The sequence below is a fragment of the Lithobates pipiens genome, unplaced genomic scaffold (assembly GCF_037356315.1).
Source record: "Lithobates pipiens isolate NorthernLeopardFrog02 unplaced genomic scaffold, aLitPip1_a1.2 Scaffold_30, whole genome shotgun sequence".
Classification (NCBI taxonomy): domain Eukaryota; kingdom Metazoa; phylum Chordata; class Amphibia; order Anura; family Ranidae; genus Lithobates; species Lithobates pipiens.
Window position 1 is genome coordinate 132,587,537 of NW_027507791.1, and position 20,951 is coordinate 132,608,487.

At 41.0% G+C, this 20,951-nt stretch overlaps 1 protein-coding gene across 1 annotated transcript in view; it reads left to right on the plus strand.

The window, feature by feature from the left end:
• Positions 1-20,951, plus strand: part of IVD (isovaleryl-CoA dehydrogenase) — a 70,373-nt gene that overhangs the window by 33,152 nt on the left and 16,270 nt on the right. Inside the window, exons 5-10 of the mRNA XM_077464882.1 lie at positions 1,126-1,219; positions 3,547-3,683; positions 4,018-4,114; positions 11,329-11,422; positions 11,852-11,933; positions 19,463-19,567. Coding sequence (XP_077321008.1) covers positions 1,126-1,219; positions 3,547-3,683; positions 4,018-4,114; positions 11,329-11,422; positions 11,852-11,933; positions 19,463-19,567 — 609 coding nt within the window. The remainder of the gene's footprint in view (positions 1-1,125; positions 1,220-3,546; positions 3,684-4,017; positions 4,115-11,328; positions 11,423-11,851; positions 11,934-19,462; positions 19,568-20,951) is intronic.

Consider the following 20,951-nt stretch of genomic DNA (forward strand, 5'->3'; position numbering starts at 1 on the left):
AGTAGGACCAAGCTGAAGTATCTAGAAGGAGTTTGTGAATGTTGATACATTTCATAAGGATTTCAGCTGTCTTTGTATATATGTAATGTGTTTCTTTAATCTAAATCTATATTCTGGATCCACATCAAATGTAAAGGTGCCAGTCTCCTTACCAACATATATTTTAGGCATTCTGTCCTGAAAGAAAAAGTAAATGCCAATATATTTTAAAAGAACAAACTCTTGTAGGGATAACCACAATTGGAACAAATGGGATGTTATGAAGATATTTGCTGTATAAAAGATAACATTTGTGGATGGACAAAGCTGACTGTTCTCTGTTGTGGCTTTGTGTACAGCCTGTATATGTTTCACATACAGTATGTTTAGGTAAGTAGCAGTAACATCTGTATAGTCAGTTCTATCAATGCTGCCTAACTGTTTGGGAGACAAGCATCTGGCTTATGTATGCTTTGCCCATGGTATTCATTATCAGACTTTCTCATCTAAGTTCTACCACCGCCTGTCTGTGGAGTACAATCTAAAATTATGTGCATTAAAGTGGTTGTAAACCCTTACAACCAACTTTGACCTACAGGTAAGCCTAGATTAAGGCTTACCTGTAGGTCCAAGAAATATCTCCTAAACCTACGCGGTTTAGGAGATATTTGCCGAAAGACAGGCACCGCTGTCTACGGCGCATGTGCCGTAGATAGCGGCGCACCACGGTCAGTGGCGATATGCTGCGAGTGGCGGCTCCCGTGCACATGCACGGGAGTGACGTCATCGCTGCTTCGCTGAACGACAGCACCGGAGCAGCAAGACCCACCATGAAGATGGATGTGCCGGACTACAGGGGACAGCAGTGACTTTGCTGGCTCCTGTGTCAGGTAAGTGACACATAATGGACTACTATGCGATGCATAGTAGTCCATTATGCTTTACCTTTGCAGGGAATGAAAGAGGAAGTAAACTCATCAGGGTTTACTTCCTCTTTAATAAGGTATTTGTATTCTAAAATGTTTATTAAATTATTATAATTGATTATTCCTTTCTTAATTATATTGTCCCGTAGTAACTGTGCAATCCAAATCTTTTGTGTTCAGTTGCTGGTTTTCCACTTATTCACTGATGTTTTATCACCAGCTAATCAGTGGAGAACACATAGGAGCACTTGCCATGAGTGAGCCCAATTCTGGTTCTGATGTGGTGTCCATGAAGTTGAAGGCTGAGAAGAAAGGTTGGTTTCACTGAAGAAAATGTAACTTTTTTTTTTTTTTTTTTATTCTCTTTTAAGCTTGCGGTTTATACTTTCCACGAGAGTACTGGAGCCTGCCAAGAAGCAGACAGACTTACAGCGGAGCTAATGTTCAGTTTCGGGGCTCCAGCTCGTTGCACTGTTTTTTTTATTTTTTTATTTTTTTTGCCTTCTTTCTCAATACCCGCCAGCATGTTATTGGGGTACTGGTGTAGGGGACAAATTAGTGCTGGCGTAATGTTGTCTTCCATTGTGTGTTGAAATCAAACACAAATTGTTGAGAATCAATTAAACATTTTTATTAAATTTAGATATTGGTGGGGTTAATACTGTTGTCAAAGTGCAGACTAGTAGTCCTGATCAAATAACAAGTCTAAAGGTTTTTTAAAGCATTTGCCAGTGTTTACTACAAGGTGTTACATAATCTTGAGGTTTGCAGCATAGATTGGCCTCGACGGGTTGATTAGGCTGTGCATTAGTCAGTATACTAAACTGTCCCTGTCAAAACTTGCCAATAAAAGTGTGAGTACCAATATTTAGGTTGGTGTTTTAGGAAATCATACAAAATGTTCCAGTTTAGCTGATGGCCTGTACAAACCTTAAAGGCTTTTTACCAGGGATCTAGCATCACCTTTCCTACCTGAAATGTCCGTTAACCATTTTACTTGATCTGGTCCTATGTGAATAATAATCTCACAAGATCTCACAAAATCCTAAAAAATGTATGAATTTTTCGTCCATTGAGGAACACAGGAAGACTTTCACTGGTTTCCACGTCACACTGCATAGATAACTCGGTAAACTCTTGAGTGGCTCCGCATATGGATATAAAATGATAGAGGAGGGGGAATCGCATCATTCTATGTAGTATTAAAAGGCAATGTACAAAAAATTAAGAAGTATGGGAGTTGCAAAACAATTCATTCTAGCCTAGATAGCTGCAGCACGGATCCTAGCTGCATCTGACCCCACTGGCCATACTTCTTTAAATTAAGACATTTACTCATATGAAGGTAGTGACCTTCTGATGGTCACCAATTGAGATGTATAGAGGGTAGATGGGGAGCTGCTCCTGGTGGATGGTCTCCAAGCAACAGGCAATATACCAAAAACTTCCAGACAGTGGTATTATAACGTTCTTGCTTCCTGATAGCCATAGTGGCCTCCAATCATACACATCAATGTGGGTTCTTCCTGGTTCTCATCCTATGAGAAACGAAATAATGCTTCTTGGCATACTTATTCACCTATGACTGGCTATACATTGGGACCCATGATATAATGCCACTGGCTGAACGTTTTTGCTATATTCCTTGTTGCTTTACTTACTAAATGTGAGTGCAATTTTATAATTTATTTTTTATTTAATAAATATCACTACTTGGAGCAACCCACACTCCCTTTGGTTTATGCCACCGTACTTTAAATCCACTGATGTGACCACCCACCAGGAGCAGCTCCCTATCCACCCCCTATACATTTCCATTGGGGACCATCAGAAGGACACCACCTGCTGGACACATTGAGTAATGCCAGTGTTACATGAAGATAGTGTGAGTGTACAGCTTAATACATTTTTTTTTTGTACATTGCCGTTTAATAATACTACACTGAGAGTGGTGTGCTTTCACCTCTCCTCTTATCATTTTATATCCATCATCTTAGTATTCTTAAGAAGCTGACATCCATTGATGTGTTCACTGAACATACTGATATGCTGTGTTTTATCCATGTATATGTGAGTGCAATATTTTTCATCCAGTTTTTTTTTTTTTTTTTTTTTATTGACTTTCCTACTACTTCATTTAAACAGTGGGGTGCTTCCCCTCCCCTTCATAAACATTCCCTTGAGGTTCACTACTAATCACTCCTGGCCCTTTCACCTCTGAGGGTTGAATACTGGTCTTGCTCCTTTTGCGCTGGGTATATATTTAGGGGTGATATGTGGATATTTTCAATTTAAAAAACTTTATTTTATAGCTGTCTATTTTTTTTTTTCCCCCCTCCCTTTCTGTCTGGGTTATGGATGTCGGAGCAGTATGTGAGGTGAAATCTCCCCAACAAGGACACAGGTGGTAATAAGGACTATTTTTTTTCCAATAGTGTTGAGGAAGCGGTAGAGCTTTTTATGTTTTATTGATGCCTGTGTCCCTGATAGGAATATTTCTCTCTTCCTGCCAAGCTGGAAGGTTTAAGATATTATATATATATATATATATATATATATATATATATATATATATATATATATATATAATTATTAAATTTAGTAGAAGTTGATCTGTAAATATATTTTTGTATTTTGCTAGGTGACTATTATATCCTTAATGGCAACAAATTCTGGATTACAAACGGGCCGGATGCAGATGTGGTGATCGTCTATGCCAAGACAGACAGCAATATTAAACCAGCCTCACATGGCATTACTGCTTTCATTGTAGAAAAGGTACTTTTTTTTTTTTTTTTTTTTTTCTTCTCCTTTGCCATCTGATCCTCTGGAAAAGTCAGCCGCCTCCCGGCATGGTGTGCCATAATAATTTTGTAATTATTACTAAATACTCTCTGGGATTTCACAGGATTCCTGGTGTGTCTGTGTATTTGTTAAAGGAAACCTGTTGTGAGAATAAGACAGTAGTTGCCAATGCTGACCCCTACTTTAAAAAAATAAAAAAAATGTAAAAAAGTGGTTGGGTGTCAGGCTGAACCCCTTATCAGAAGGTTAGCAATTGACGACCCAATAATTTCTCACTACATGTTTAATTACTTTCATTTCTTTGTAGGGTACTCCAGGATTTAGCACAGCCCAGAAACTTGACAAACTAGGCATGAGAGGGTCAAACACTTGTGAACTGGTGTTTGAGGACTGCAAGATTCCGGGTGAGTTGATCAAAGGAATGGTGTTTTAAATTTGGGGAAAAACCCTTAGTTTCACTCACACACTCCAAAAGAAGAGTCTAGCGACCCATACATGGTCATTTACCATGCATGTCTGGACAAAAATAAAACGAATCATGTGATCGATGCAATACATAAATATTTCCCCCTGCCGCAAGTAGAGAAAAACACCTGATCTGACAAAACACCTGAGCAGAGCATAAGCAGGGCATATTCCTAATGCTTTTTAAAGAGTACTGTGTGGGCTTTTTTACAATCAGGGTGCCTTTTTTATTTTTTTTTTTTTTTTTTTTTTGGATGTATACTAAGCTTCAGGTATTTGTTTTGAGTCTTGAACAAAGGCAAGAGAGCAGTTTTAAAGGAGGGGAGTTATTCAGGTGCAACAAATATGTGCAAGCCGGAGAGAAAAAGCAGATGTGTTCTAAAAGCCAGAAGTGGAGAACTTGGGCGCTACGTGAGATTTTAGTGCAGCAGAGATAGCCTTGTTAGCTTACTACAGCAAAGAGCTCATTGGATTTCTGGTAGGTATTCATTTGTACTTACAGCATTTTTTAAAAGCAAAAACGTGTGTGTGTGTGTGTGTGTGTGTGTGTGTGTGTGTGTGTGTGTATATAAAGACAAAACTCTTTTTGTCCAATAACAGATGCACTCTGAAAATATTATTTCTACCAAATGTTACCGTATTTATTGGCGTATAACAAGCACCTTAATTTTAAGAGGGAAGTTTCAGGAAAAAAATGACATTTTAAATAAAGAATTTTGAAGCAAAATAAGGATCAGTGCAGTCTCGCCATTGCCCATCATTGGAGCCTGATCAGTGCCCATCATTGCACCGGTCCAATGGTGGGACATCAATGTTAGGTGGCGGGACTGGACATGACTGCGAACAGAGCCGAGTACACAGGAGATTCGGCTCTGTCTATTTCGGTGGTGCTCGTTCCGTCCTTCCCCTCCCAGGCAGCTGTTCAGCATATAACACGCACATGTGATTTTCTCCGATTTTAAGGGGGGAAAAGTGCATGTTATACACCGATTTTAAATATGGGTATTTCTACCAGGGAACATTTAAATGTATCTGCCTTTTTTCCTGGCTTATTAGAGACTTTCAAAAAGCAGTGGTGTGACCGCAGTACATGGAGCTATTTCTGCTCCATTAAAGCCATAGTAAAGGATATTATATTTGTGTTTTTTTTTATTTCAAATAAAGATGTTATACGTACTTGCTGTTTGCAGTGGTTGCTTACATTCCATTCTCTTCTGGAGTCCCCCCGCTGGCACTCCCCAATCCTTCCTACGAGTGCTTCCTAAGCAAGTCCGTAACTCCCACTGCTGCCTTTGACTCTTGTGGGATCAGGAAGAGAGGAGAGAGATAATGCAACTGGCTTTGTGTTTCGGATCGGTGAGAGGAGGCAAGTAAGAGTTTAGGAAATGGGGGGCGGGGAGAAACCTACTGGGCACTTTGACCCCTTTCCTGCCCAAGCCAATTTTCGGCTTCCAGTGCTGTCACAGTTTAAATGACAATTGGCGCAGTCATACAACACTAAATGTTTTATCATTTTTTCACACAAATAGAGCTTTCTTTTGGTGATATGTAATCACCACTTGGTTTTTTATTTTTTACTAAATAAAAAAGACCAAAAACTTTGAAAAAAAAACAAACCTTTTTCATAGTTTTGTCATAAAATTTTGCAAACAGGTAATTTTTCTCCTTCACTGATGAGGCTGCACTGATTGGCAGCACTGTTGGGACTGCACTGATAATTAGGACACTGATTATCGGTGTAAATGTCCCTTTTACAAAAGCCAGTTATCTGCTCTCTTCTCCTCTAACCAGCTTCTGTTTTCATCATGATCAGCTGTGATTGGACACAGCTGAATACATGGTAGAGAGCTGCTGATTGGCTCTTTACCTCAATCTGCAGGTGCAATCATGGGAGGATGTTAGAACTGGCTATAGCGCTGTCAGCAAGGGGTTGATGCAGGGAATGCATTTTGGTTATAAAAAAAAAAAAAAAAACTCTTAGACTATGGAACCCCTTTAATCAGAGAGAAACCTCTGTTGGCTGCACGATGCGGCCTGAATTTCTAAATGGCCTAGCCATGGTGTGTGCGTGTGTTTCAAAACCTGAGTAAAACAGAGAGCAAATTGGCAATGTCTGTTTATAAATGAGCCTTGTAGAGGAACCTCTTTTTGTTTTCCTTGTTAACCACTGTGACTGGCAGAAAAAGTGATGGGAGATGCAGACTATTACAGCCACCACCAGGACAGGAGGGGGGGAAGAAAACATTTAAAATGGGACATCTGTCCTGCTGACTTTTAAGAAATCTCTTTTCTAAGAACAGGAACTTTTGCATGGTTTTGTATAGTGCATTGCCCATATGCACCTTTCCACTCTTTGCTTCTTTGAAATTGATCAGAGCAGCTTCCATGTTGCACCTTTTGACTATAATAGTACCAATTTAATTGAATGGCTTTGCAAGCAATTTCAAATGCAGGTGGGGTTGAATGGGAGCCATTCTTCCAGCCAGGGCAAGAGAGTAGAGGAAGAGGCAAGCTGGCCAGATCATCAGAGAGGGGACTGCCCACTGTAACAGATTTCTTTTGAATTGCTGGGTGTTCCCGTCACTCAACGTCACACAATCCTGCCTCCTGGTGCGGCGCATGCCAGGACATGTGACGTCATCAAAGGCACCAGCCCAGGAGGTAGGACTGTGTAATGTTGAGTGTCGGGAACACTCGACAATTCAAAAGAAAGTGGGCAATCGCTGCTCTCTGATCAGGCCGGCTCAATTTTATTCTGCATAAAACATTTAAGTGTAATTTCGTGAGATAATTTAGGGGCAGGGCATGGTAAGGGTTGGGTGGGGTAACTGGGGGCGAGTAACCCTTAAGGCCTGGCTAGTAGCTCAGGACTTGAAATTTTGAGCCCTGCATTATGATATTATATAAGTAGGGGTTATAGAGAGTGCAAGTGTTGTAGGTGGGTAGAGGTAACCCAAGTGGACACAACTTTGTACTGAAATCCCTGAAAGATTCCGACACAAAGCCGCAGCTTGGCCCTGCCCCTCTGTCTCCTCACTGGCTCACGGACTTCGGCAGCAGTGGATCAAATGGTGCCCACTGCCGTGTCTCAGCCAATCAGGAGGGAGAGTCCCGGGCAGCCAAGGTGCCCCTGGATTGAGATGGGGCTCAGATAAGTATTAGGGGGCTGCTGCACACAGCGAAGGGAAGAATAGAATGCAATAAGATAAAAAAAAAACCTTCTGCCTTTAGAACCACTTTAATTTTATTTTAATTTTTTTACACAGTTGCATAGTAGGTAAGGTGGAATAAAGACAATAGTCCATCTAGTTCAGCTTGTGTAGGTGCACTTGTCAGTGTCGCTAATTTCCCATATCCCTGTATGTTGTGTTCTTTAAGGTGCGTGTCCAAGAGATAAAAATATCAATACTCCCTGCAGACGCCACCAATTGTGGAAGAGCGTTCCACATCCTTACCACCCTAAAATTGAAAAAAAACCTGCGCAGCTTAAGGTTAAGCCCCTTCTCCTTTAATCTCATTGTGTGGCTCTGTGTCCTCTTACACGCCCTGAGACTGTATAGTTTTTTTTTTTCCTATGCTGGGATCACCATTGAAGTATTTGTAAATCGCTATCATGTCCCCTCTCAAGCGTCTCTTGTCCAGTGAGCATACATTTTAAATGCTCTTTTCCTAATATTTATAGCGTGCAGTAGGATTGGCATATCTTACTCATGCGTAAAGTTTTGATGGGTGGGGCAACCAGGGCAATATGTGAAAATAGGTGGGGTAATAGATTAATTGAGATGTACAAAAAATTTGGAGGCATACTCCTAGCAGAATTGCTTCATACCATCAAGGAAGCACATGTTAATGACTCCTTACCAGACTCCATGTACGAGGCAGTGGTAGTGGTCCTGTTGAAGCCCAGGAAGGATCCGGACCAACCTGAGTCATACAGGCCCATATCGCTTTTAAATAACGATCTAAAATTGATCACTACACGGTTGTCCAAGGTAATGACAAAAATAGTGCACCCAGATCAATCAGGATTTATACCTAACAGGTCCTCAGAGCACAATCTTCACAAATGATATCTAAATATGCAGATTCCAACAGATAATCAAGGTCAAAGAGCTAACCTTTCACTAGGTGTCACTAAGGCATTTGATGGTGTAGAATGGAATTACCTTTGCAGGGTGCTAAAGAAATTCAACTTGGGGGTGACATTTATTTCTTTGCTTAAACTATTATATAGGGCACCAAAAGCTTGCATTAGAATTAACACATTGTCTCCCTTGTTTGCTCTTTGCTCTGGCCATAGAGCCTCTAGCCGCTGCTATCAGGGGGAACCCGGCTATATGTGAGTTTAAAAGGAAAGATTTGGAAGATAAAGTAGCCCCCAGACGACACGCTAATTTTTTTGGGCGACACATCTGCCTCTTTAACAAATCTCAGTGAGTTAATCAGTAAATTTGGATCCTTCTCGGGGTTCAAAATAAACTGGGACAAATCCACACTGTTACCATTTGATCCCCTTGTATCGCCTCTTCCCTCAGCAGCGGACCAGATCAGGGTGGCAGATACATTCCGGTATTTAGGCATAGTTATTCATCCCAACCTAAAACTATATGTTAAACTTAATGTAAATCCTCTGATTCAAAAATTCCAGGAAAAAACAGCTAGTTGGATTAAACTTCCCCTCTTGGTAGCGGGTCGATGTAATCTAAAAAAAAAAATGGTTTGGGGACCACAACTCTTGTATGCACTCCACAATTCCCCCATCTGGACTCCTATCCATGTTTTCAAAAAATGCAACACCATATTCCGCTCCTTGATATGGAGGAACAAGTGGCTCATATTAAATTGGAAGCATTACAGGAGGCAAAGGACTGGGGGGGGGGGGGGGGGGGAGACGTGGGGACTAGCAGTCCCGAACCCATACTATTACTTCACAATGGCTCAACTGCAGGACTTAACGGGATGGGAGCAACCCGGGTCCTCTGCCCCCACAAGCAATATTATACGCACTTTACTACTTTCAAGCGAAGGCCTTGTGGCGTGCATAGAAGCGGGAGAACTCCGAAAAATACCTGAATACCAAACTATGGTGCTTATAGATAAAATATGGAACAAGGCATAACACCACTTTCAATATGAAGGATACTCTGAATGGTCTCTTATCTGGAACAATAGCAACTTTCCAGAATTCTGTAAATTGCAAGGCTTTTCTGCGTGGTCTAGAAGCGGGGGGGGGGGTGTTATACGTCCCGCAGCTATACTACCGAGGCGGACTTCTATGGGATTTTCAATCCCTGAGGGAGGAATATGGTCTACCAAATGTATTGTTTTTTTTCAATACCTACAACTTAGACATGCCATTTTAGCACAAGCTGTACTGTCCACATGGGAATTAACTGGACCCTCGGTGCTCACATAACTAGTCACATCAACGTCTAGGAAAGGACAGATATCATCTATATATGACTTCCTAATATCTCAGGTATCCAAGGCTATGACATTAAAATGCAGGACAAGCTGGGGAGAAGATATAGGTCACATAACAGACGAGGAATGGTCTGCTATAATGGAGAATGTACCCAAGGTGTCCCTTTCCTCTTCCCAAAAACTCACACAATTATTCATTCTACACCGAACATACCGTACCCCATATAAACTACACAAATGGCACAGAAGAGATGACCCTTTTTGCCCTCGTTGCAGGGTAGATAACGGTACCCTTATCCACATGCTGTGGAAGTGCCTGAAACTGCAAAGGTACTAGTCTGAAGTAATTAACTCTAATAAAATATGGAATCTTACATTTGCAGTTGACCCCAAGCTGCACGCCACACACCTACATAGTCATTGTCAGTCTTGTTTATTGCTAGAAAACTTATCGCTAGAAAATGGCTTTCGGTGTCGTCGCCAACACACACGGAATGGGTTAATGCCATGAACGACACCCTATTGAGGGAGAAGTTGACATACCAACACAGAGGTAGCCCAACAAAATTGGAAAAAATATGGGCTCCTTGGTTGGAGGTACCTGGTTTAGCCCCCTTCCAATTGGTCAAGAACATAGTACTTGGTGGCAGGACATAGTCGCCCACCACCTCTTATGAGGAAGGAGGCTGTTTATACTAGGTGGGTAAAGGATGAGATTGTGACATAGAGACTCAGAATGGGGATCACTTTGAAACAATATTCCTGGTGAGAAGATGTCTTGCTCTGCAGTGACGAGTTATATGGTTTACTTTATATAAGATAGTTAATGGAAGGACACTGGAAATCCCCCCCCCCCCCCCCCCCACCTCTACAACGACCAATTGTCCTTTTTAGGAGTGGAGTAGGGGTACAGAACACTAAAAGGGCACGTTTTACAAAAAAAGGAAATATACAAAATGGTAGACACGGGTATATATATGTAGAGATTTGTCTTCTTCAAGTGGTTGTAAACCCTTAAAAAAACATGCAGGCATAGGGGGATATCTCCTAAAGAGTACAGGTTTAGGAGGTATCCAGGGTAGCTACAGGTAAGCCTTAATATAGGCTTACCTGTAGTATAAAGTTATAAAAATGGGTTTACAACCACTTTAAATTGACTGTAATTTCACATAAAATAATGATGCAGTAGAAGCAAATCCGATCGGCTGTACATCTAGATAATATGTCCTTTACAATGCTATTTGATGTATGTTTTTGTTTAATGGAAGAGCTTTTCTCTTCCTATGTTTTACCAATAAAAAAAAATCTGATTAAAAAAAAAAAAAAGAGCATAACCTTTTTTGAATGTACCATAATATGCACCATAGGAAAATGTTTTTTCTTGTTTTGAAGAATGTTTGTTTTAATTTGTATGATTATCTAAAAATAAAATATATATTTTTTAATAATATACAATGTGTAATGCAAGTCCCAGCATGTCCTTAACTTGCTCCACAAATTCAAGTATAAATAGTAAAGGATATTTTGCATTGACCCAGTAGACCAGCTTACATTTTTATTTATTTTTAGAAGAAATCCAACAGATTTAGTTTTAGTAGCTACTACCAACTACTCAGCTTCATGTGTCATCTCCCTGTCTGGCAGAAATTGATGGGTATTTCAAACCACTACTTTTTTTTTTTTTTTTTTTCTTAATTTTGGTTATTTTTATTTATTTATTTTTTTTCAGAAAAGAACATGCTTGGACACATTGGAAAGGGAGTCTACGTACTGATGAGTGGGTTGGATCTTGAGAGAGTCATTCTCAGCGCAGGCCCACTAGGGTAATATTGATATGCAGTATAATGCTTGTCATCTTAGATGGGTGTTGATGGGTCTAAATATGTATTGATGGCATATTATATGGTGACGAGGGCTGGAGTATCCTGTTCATATTTTCCCTGATTTTATTAGACCTTGTAATCGTAACACAGTCTATTGATGACCGTGTAATAAGCTATATCAGGGGCAGCATTATTCATACTGTTTTTAAACCTCAGAGAAATCATATGCCACTAAATGAAACCCTTATCTCTATTAAGTTTGCTTGGAAATAATTTTATATTAGCAGCATCATGCACAGAAGATGTACTGTGAACACAATGGATTTTGTGGCCTTTTGAAGAGTGTGTGTGTGTGTATGTATGTATGTATGTATGTATGTATATGTGTGTGTATATAAATATATTTATTTTTTATCTGTATTCATCTAGCATCATGCAGGCTGTTATGGATCATGCATTCCCCTATCTGCACACAAGAGAAGCCTTCGGTCAAAAAATTGGATATTTCCAGGTAAAACCACCTTGTTATTGCTTAACCACTGCCTTATTTTCATGAATGCCTCTAATGTCTGACTTGTTTAGAGCCAAGCACTAATCTTTACAGGTAGCAGTAGTGCACCACAGAGCGGCTGGAGGAATATCGGGACATATTTTTAAAGACGTGAATGATGGATACAGATTAATCTTCCTGGTGCATGCCTTTTACAGTGATTGATTCTGAACATTTTGGTGAATTAATAATTTAGGGTTTCATAAATATGCCCCTACTGTATGCAATTTACAAATCACTTTGAAGGTAAAGCATAGTGTATTTTCATTGAGTTTATAATTTCAGCTATTATTGCAGCACTTCTTTTCAACGCAAATTTTCTTTACCACATTGCAGAAATTTATGGTAGAAAAAAAAAGGTTGCCATCCAGATGTAGTATACACAGTATTCAAGATAATGCCTCTGGACCAAGCAGAATTAAAAAAAATCTATTCAAAGTGGAACTTGGAAATAAATATAGAGAAATGTAAATGTGCTACTAAAGGGAGCTCTATGGAAGAATCTTGACCAAATGGAAAAATGCAACATATCTCAGAAAATTATTTCTTATAAAACCCGTTTAAAGTTTATATCATGGATAGAATATGAGTATAACAACATTATTGAAATGAGTGTAATATCAGTAAGTTATGGCCTCCATTCATTGCTATGTGTTGATGTTCCTTAGATCTGTTGGATAGGCCGCTAAATTAACATACTAAATCTGTATTCCTTTGGGTCAGGCCAGCCTATCATATTCCATTTTGATTAGAGTCAGTCAGTCTATATGTACCTCTGATTTCTTTATCAAGGATTCCAATAAGATATCTGTTATGGTTCTTCCAAGGTCTTCTCTGAATTTCAGTTTAACATGCAAATTCTGTGAAAGGAACATATTTAAAATCTGGAATCTAGTTAACCACTTATGGACCACCCGCCGCAGTTTTACGGTGGTTGTTTAACGGAGGATATTGTTGTTATGGCAGCAGCTAGCAGCCATAACCCCGGTATCCCCTTCTTCAGCGGGCTGTCCGCTGAAAGATAAAAGAGGTCTCTGCGGTGGACTCGCCACAAGATTACTTTTATCAGTGGCGGGAGAGGGTCCCCACCTCTCCCGCCATGATCCGGTCCCTTCGGAGCTGTCGGCAGCGGCGGAGGCGATCGTGTTCTGTCTCCTGTCAGGTATGGAGACGAGTGAGGGGAAGATGACCCCCACCTGTCTCCATACAATTGCTGGGCGGAAGCGACGTCAATACGTCACTTCCGCCCACAGCTCTTAAGGGGCCATTTTTTTTAAATTACAATTTTTTTTTAAATTATTATTGCATTTTAGTCTAAATATGAGATCTGAGGATTTTTTGACCCCACATCTCATATTTAAGAGTCATGCATTTTTCTATTACAAGGGATGTTTACATTCCTTGTAATAGGAATAAAAGTGTCTTCTTTTTTCTTTTTTTCTTAACAGTGTAAAAATTAATAATACTAAAAAAAATGTTTTAAAGGCACCCCTTCCCGCAGAGCTCACATGCAAAAGCGAACGCATACGTGAGTAGCTCCCGCATATGAAAATGGTGTTCAAACCACACATGTGAGGTATCACCGCGATCAGTAGAGCGAGAGCAATAATTCTAGCCCTAGACCTTCTCTGTAAAGAAGAAACTTGCAACCTGTAGAATTTTTTAAACGTCGCCTATGGAGATTTTTAAGAGTAAAAGTTTGCTGTCATTCCATGAGGAATGTTGGGTATCAATTTACTTTGCGTAACATTATCTTTCACAATGTAAAAAAGAAGAATTGGGCTAATTTTACTGTTGTCTTATTTTTTTATTCAAAAAAGTGAATTTTGTTTAAAAAAAAAAAGTGCTCTTGTAAGACCGCTGCGCAAATATGGTGTGAAAAAAAATATTGCAATGACCGCCATTTTATTCTCTAGGGTGTTAGAAAAAAAAACAATATATAATGTTTGGGGGTTCTAGGTAATTTTCTAACAAAAAGACCTGTTTTAAACATGTAAACACCAAAATCTCAAAATGAGGCTGGTTAAGGGACGCAAATGACGTTAAATAATTGAAGCTTTAAAATACATCTAGTATTGATTCTTAAAATGTGTTGCAGAATGTTCAGGTTTTAACTGATAAGCCAAAATAGACATTTCTGTGACGTTTATCAGTGTTGCAAATTTCATTTTGGCTGTTTAAAAGGAGATTCTGTCAGCGGCCAAGGGACATTGATCAGCATAAATCTAAGAAAATTCTAGGAACAAGGAGGAAGTGTAGAGCTTTACTGTCTTCTAAACTCCTTAAAGTGTTACTAAAGCATGCTTGTTATACTCACTGTGGATCCTGTATGCTGAGTTTGGTGTGTATTGGCAGAGATTTTTTTTTTCCTGGCTGAGTGCATGTGATCAGCACAGGGCCAATAACCGCTGTCCAGACAGGTCAGGGGTCCTGATTCCTGATAGGACAGCTCAGTGCAGTATGAAAACTCCTCCTACAAGCTTTAATCAAGAACTGATAGAAGTCACAAGACTGCTATATACTGCTGAGAAAAGGTGTTTAGCAGTTTACTAACACAATTTCATTTTCATGTTCTGTGTAGTGTGGGAGATCAGATATAGTGAATGCCGGGTTCTGGGTTTAGTAACACTTTAAGAGTTTCAAGATGATTCGGTCAGAAGAGAAAAAGAGGATCTCAGAGTGTCTTGGCCACTCTTCCGCTGCTGTTAATCAAAGACAGTTAGCCAATCAGGTGAGAGAGGGAATGGGGCCGAACCGCAGCTATGTGTCTGAATGAACACATGGAGCTGTGGCTTGGCTCAACAGGAGGGAGGAGCCAGGAGCACAGAAGAGGAACCTGAGAAGAGGAGGACTCGGGCTGCTCTGTGCAAATCCATCTGCACAGAGCAGGTAAGTATAACATGTTTGTTATTTTAATAGAAAAAATACAAGACTTTATAATCACTTTAACCACTTCCCGACCGGCGCACGCCGATGTACGTAGGCAGAATGGCACGGGCAGCCATATTGGCGTACAGGTACGTCCAGTTTTAAATGCCGGTCGGGACCCCCGTGAGTCTGGTCGCGGGCCCCGCGGACTCGATCGCCACGGGCATACCCGCGATCGTCTCAAGGGGCGGCTGAACGAGGAGATGCCGTTGTAAACAGCATCTCCCCGTTCTGCCTAGCAGCAAGTGATGCTGATCCCTGCTCCATGTGATTGGAGCAGAGATCAGTGTTCACTAAAACAAAGCCAGGCCCCCACAGTTAATAACACGCCCCTAGGAACACTTAACCCCTACACTGCCACCCACTGGTTAACCCCTTCACTGCCAGTTTCATTTACACAGGAATCACTGCATTTGTATAGCAGTGATTGCTGTATAAATGGCAATGGTCCCAAAAATGTCCGATTTGTCCGCCATAATGTCGCAGTCACAATAAAAATCGCTGATCGCCGCCATTACTAGTAAAAAAAAAAATTATTAATAAAAAATGCCATAAAACTATCCCCTATTTTGTAAACGCTATAACTTTTGTGCAAAACAGTCAATCGCTTATTGCGATTTTTAATTTTTTAATTTTTTTATTTTATTTTTTTTTACCAAAAATATGTAGAAGAATACGTATCGGCATAAACTGAGGAAAAAATGTTTTTTTTAAATATATTTTTGGGGGATATTTATTATAACAAAAAGTAAAAAATAATGTGGTTTTTTTTTTTCAAAATTGTCTCTCTATTTTTGTTTATAGCGCAAAAAATAACGCAGGGGTGATCAAATACCACCAAAAGAAAGCTCTATTTGTGGGAAAAAAAAAGGATGTCAATTTTGTTTGGGAGCCACATCGCACGACCGCGCAATTGTCAGTTAAAGCGACGCAGTGCCGAATCGCAAAAAGTGGTCTGGTCTTAAGCCAGCAAAATGGTCCGGTCTGAAAGTGGTTAATGAATGAGGTGAAGCCCTGCTGACTCCCATCATCCTATCATGTGCAAGCAAAAAATGTTTATTTTCTTTGCACAAGATTGGGCATTCTTTGCAAAGTGAAATTTAATCACACTAGCTAAGCTCTTGGAAAAATTCCTTTGCAAAGTGTGAACAACCTATTTGCCTTTAGTAAATCAAACCCTAATGCCCTGTACACATGACGGTTTTCCTGTCGGAATAAACTCTGAATGTTTTAGGGCTTAGGGGGGTACAGTGGTGTAGTGGTCATCACTCTCGCCTAGCAGTAAAAAGTCGCTGATTGGAATCCCAACCACAACACTACTTGCCTGGAGTTTGCATATTCTCCCTGTGCCTGCATCCGGTTTCCTCCCACACTCCAAAGACATGCTGGTAGGTTAATTGGCTTCTGTACAAAAAAATAATTGGCCATAATATATGAATGTGAGTTGGAGACCTTGGATTGTGGGCTCCTTGAGGGTAGGGACTGATATGGGTGTGTGACGTATGTGTGGAGCGCTGCATAAATTGATGGCACTATATTGGTACCTTTAAATAAATAGGGATCATTTTAGACACACACCCACACTCGCTCAGGTTGAACTGGATGGACTGATGTCTTTATTCAACTTTACTAACTATGTAACTCTGTTTTTCGGATGGAATTCCGGCGCAACTGTCTTGCGTACACACGATCATACCAAAGTCCGACCATCAAGAACACGGTGACGTACAGCACGTACAATGGGACTAGAAAAGAAGTTCAATAGCCTCTGTCTCGTACTTGCTTCAGAGCATGCGTCCTTTTTTTGGTCTGTCGAAACAGCATACAGACGAGCGGTTTTCCCGATACAAATTGGTTCCATCGGAAATATTTAGAACATGTTCCATTTCTAGGTCCGTCAGAATTTTCTAAGTAAAAAGTCAGATGGGGCATACACACGATCGGAATATACGATGTAAAGCTCCCGTCTGACTTTTTCTGTCGGACATTCTGCTCGTGTGAATGCGCATAAGGATACAATCTCTGAGGCTGAGATCATTTTACCTTGAACAATTATGCAGGTCAGGAGCTTTTTAATGGCTTTTTCCAGGTCCATGACCACGAAATATTGAAAAAATAATAGTGACTGCCCTGGAGCCTACAAATTCAGGTAGAAGCTCCTATAATTCTATCCTGACATAATGTCCTTCAACCAGTTGTGGGCTTTGGGTGCACCAGAATGCCCTAAGAGCATATTTAACTACTATGTTGTAAGCCCTGTTCCTCCTTCCCAGCAGACCTATGATCTGCATACTGTATGTCATTAGTTGAAGTAGTAGTAAACACTACTTGATTGTACCAGTGATTTGTACCTACTGGTAGGCTTATAATAAAGCTTCCCTGTCGGTACGAGAAATATATGTCCTCAATGTACACAGAATAGATATTGTCTATTTTTGCTGCTGGTGAGGTCACTGGCACATGCACAATGCACTTTGAAGGGATGGCATATTCTATACCAGTGGTCTCCAAACTGTGTCCTGTGGGCCGGATGTGGCCCTTTGCTTGCCTTTATCAGGCCCTTAAGGCACTTTTGCTTAAATTGACTCCAAAGATGGGGCATTATTCCTCCCACTGACACCAGCAATGTGATACTATTCCTTCCACTGATCTAAAAATTGGGGAACTAATTCTTCATTGACACCAATTATAGGCCACTATTCCTCCCACTGACACCAATGATGGGGCACGATTCCCCCCACTGATGCCAAAACCTATGGCATTGACCAGGGCATTTTCTACTCCTACTGACTATAGTCCAGCCTCCCTAAAGTTTGAAGGCCAGTAAACTGGCCCTTTGTTTTGAAAGTTTGGAGACCCCTGCTCTATACAGTAATTTTGCAAGATAATATTGCTAAAAGAGCCTGGTTTTAACCCAAAAAAATATGTATTGTTATCCTAACCCCCTTCACTCCTAAGTGCTCATGCACACGGACGTTTTAAAAAACTGGCTGCAAAGCTAGCTCCGACGCCTGGAAAAATCGTCGTTAAAAACTTGATTTTTACAGCGTTTTGCATTGGCGTTTTTGCGCGTTTTTGCGCTTTTTTAACGTTAGCGTTAAGTAGCTGTTTTTAAGAAACACATCTCTTGGCTATAGGACTCAGAAAACAAAGAAAATATGTTGCGCGTTTTTGCGCGTTTTCCCGCGATTCGCGTTTTTACAGCTCTAGCTCCACGCCACGGAACGCACTGGTCCTGGGTTTTTTTTACAGCTTAAAAACGCCTATGCCATTTGCAGCTCAAAAACGCCTAGGTGGGCATGAAGCCATAGACTAACATGGACAGGCCTTTTTAAGCTGCAAAAAAAGCTCAAAAAAGCGGCTGTAAAAACGTCCGTGTGCATGAGGCCTAAGGGTAAAACGAAAGTGATATTTAGAGTTTTTGTGTGTTTGTTGTGTGTTTTTATTTTTTATCAATAACATGTCAAACTTACCTGGTCTGTGCAACAGTTTTGCACAGAGCAGCCCAGTTCCTCCTCCTCTCGGGTTCCCCCCCTGGCCTGCACAGCAAGCAGCTAGTTATGGGGGCACCCGAACTGAGCCGCTGCTCAGTGTGTCCATTCAGCCGCCCCCTCTCACTCCTTTATTGGCTCACTGACTTTGACAGCAGCGTGAACCAATGGCGCCCGCTGCTGTCTCAGCCAATGAGAAAGAGTCCCGGACAGCTGAGACCCTCGTGCAACATTGCTGGATAAAGATGGGGCTCATGTAAGTATTAAGGGGGAGGGGGCTGCTGTACACAGAAGGGTTTTTGTTAATGCATAGAATACATAAAAACCTTCTGCCTTTTAAAACCATTTTAATACCTAAGCACAATTTTGCAACTTTGATATGTTACTAAACTGGCACATATCATCACAACTACTTTGTGTATAGGGGTGGATTATATGTGTTGTATATAGTGATTTTTATCAATGTTATTTCTATTTAATAAAATTTAATATTTTTTACACATTTACTGTGTGACATGTGTTTGTAGTAATAAGCACCTCTAAAGTCCCATTCCTCCCAAGATCTGTGTTTGTACTTGTGTCAGTTTGTGTGGTTGAGCATGGGCAGGTGTCTACTAGTTTGACCTATGGTCACTTTCTAGTGAAACCAGCTCTTGCTGTATGGAGAGTCGAATAAACTTATTGGATCAGGATCTAGTGTGACAAAATTAGAAAAACATGGATAATGGTGAGCAGCTGGCTACACTGTCCTTTTATGCTGATGAGATGTATATACCGTATGTGCCAGTGATTTTCTTGTGTCCTAAACAGATAGGTGGGACATCGGACATCATCTGCATAGTTTCATAGTCTTATTTGTCAAGAAACAGTTGCTGTTTTCTAAAGGTTACAGTTAAAACTTCAATCATTGAATTGAATTGTGGTAAAATATATTTGGGTTACTTTAGAATGGACTTGTAGGCAAGATATGGTATCATACTAGATGTGATCAAAATGGGGTAATAGTTTGCTGGTTAATCATCCCATTTTTGGAGTAACTCTAAATATGTCAAAAACATTTTTGTTTGGCAGCTGATGCAGGGAAAGATGGCTGACATGTACACACGTCTGACTGCTTGTCGTCAGTATGTTTATAATGTGGCAAGAGCCTGCGACCAGGGACACGTCAATGCTAAGGTAAGCTGATTTTTAATGCTTTCAAGAATTCTTTCACGTCTAATTTTTCCCTAATGAACAACCATTAAGGGTTTAAAGCTGAACTCTGAGCATTTTCCAAGTATCTAATTTCCACTCAATAATTTTCCATTTGTGACATATGGCTGAATCCATCACTTCATCACCAGGCTTTGGGAGTGATTATTGTGCCTTTGCCACTGTAAGGTACAAAATAAGTTATGCTGGTACTATGTTTCTTGATGTTCCGTTATTAACTTTAGCAACCATTAGCAGTGCATGGGTGTTGCAAGGGAGGAAACTAGATGCAAATTGAGGTGTGGGGTTTGTCTAACCCCTAGATGAATCAAGAAACTAGGCATGTTATGAATGGTAAACAGCAGCTGTACATACCCATGAATAACACATATTAATGTGTAGTGGTGATGCAAGGGTGTGACACCTAGTGCTGCTTCAATGAGGCCATGGCACAGGGGTATTGCTCACTCCAGGAAGTCCCTGCAATAGCAGCCCTGATAACAGGTCACAAGAATAACCTGTTTTCTTGATTAAAACAAATATGAAATTGGACTGGAGAGACCTTTTTGGGATTGTGAAAATTCTTTGTGTCTGGAGTTTAGCTGACTTTGACAGCAGCGGGATCCAATAGCGTCACTGCTGTGTCTCAGCCAATCGGGAAGGAGAATCTGGACAGCTGAGACACTAGACCCCCGGATGGCGGCGGTGACAACGAAGAAGAAAGCCGGGCTCCTCCGCTAGTAAGAGAGCTAGCAGAAGATAGCGGAGGAGTCCGGCGAGAAGCCCTCCGAGACGGAAGAGAAGACCACCGGAGCTGTCTAATAAATTATTTAAACTTTTGTGGTTTTTTTTTATTTACACTTTTTGTTTTTCACCATGTGAATGGGTAGGGGTACATCGTACCCCATACTCATTCACATAGGGTGGGGGGCCTCCTTATTAAAGGGGGCTCCCAGAGTCCTATAAGCCCCCCGCCCACAGACCCTGACAACCAACGGCCAGGGTTGTCGGGAAGAGGCCCTTGTCCTCATCAACATGGGGACGAGGTGCTTTGGGGTGGGGGGGGGCGCAGGGCCCCCCCTTCCCCAAAGCACCTTGTCCCCATGTTGTGGGCACGCAGCCTGGTACGGCTCGGGGGGGGAGCACGCTCGCTCGTCCCCATCCCCTTTCCTGACCGGACGGGCTGCGTGCTCCGATAAGGGTCTGCTATGGACTTTGGGGGGACCCCCATGCCGTTTTTTCGGCATAGGGGTTCCCCTTTAAATCCATACCAGGCAACAGGGCCAGCGAGGTGTCAATCTCGCCAATGGAGGCGGCGACATTCACTTCCTTCGCTAGTCCTGGCTACCTGGAGCCACGTCCAAAATGA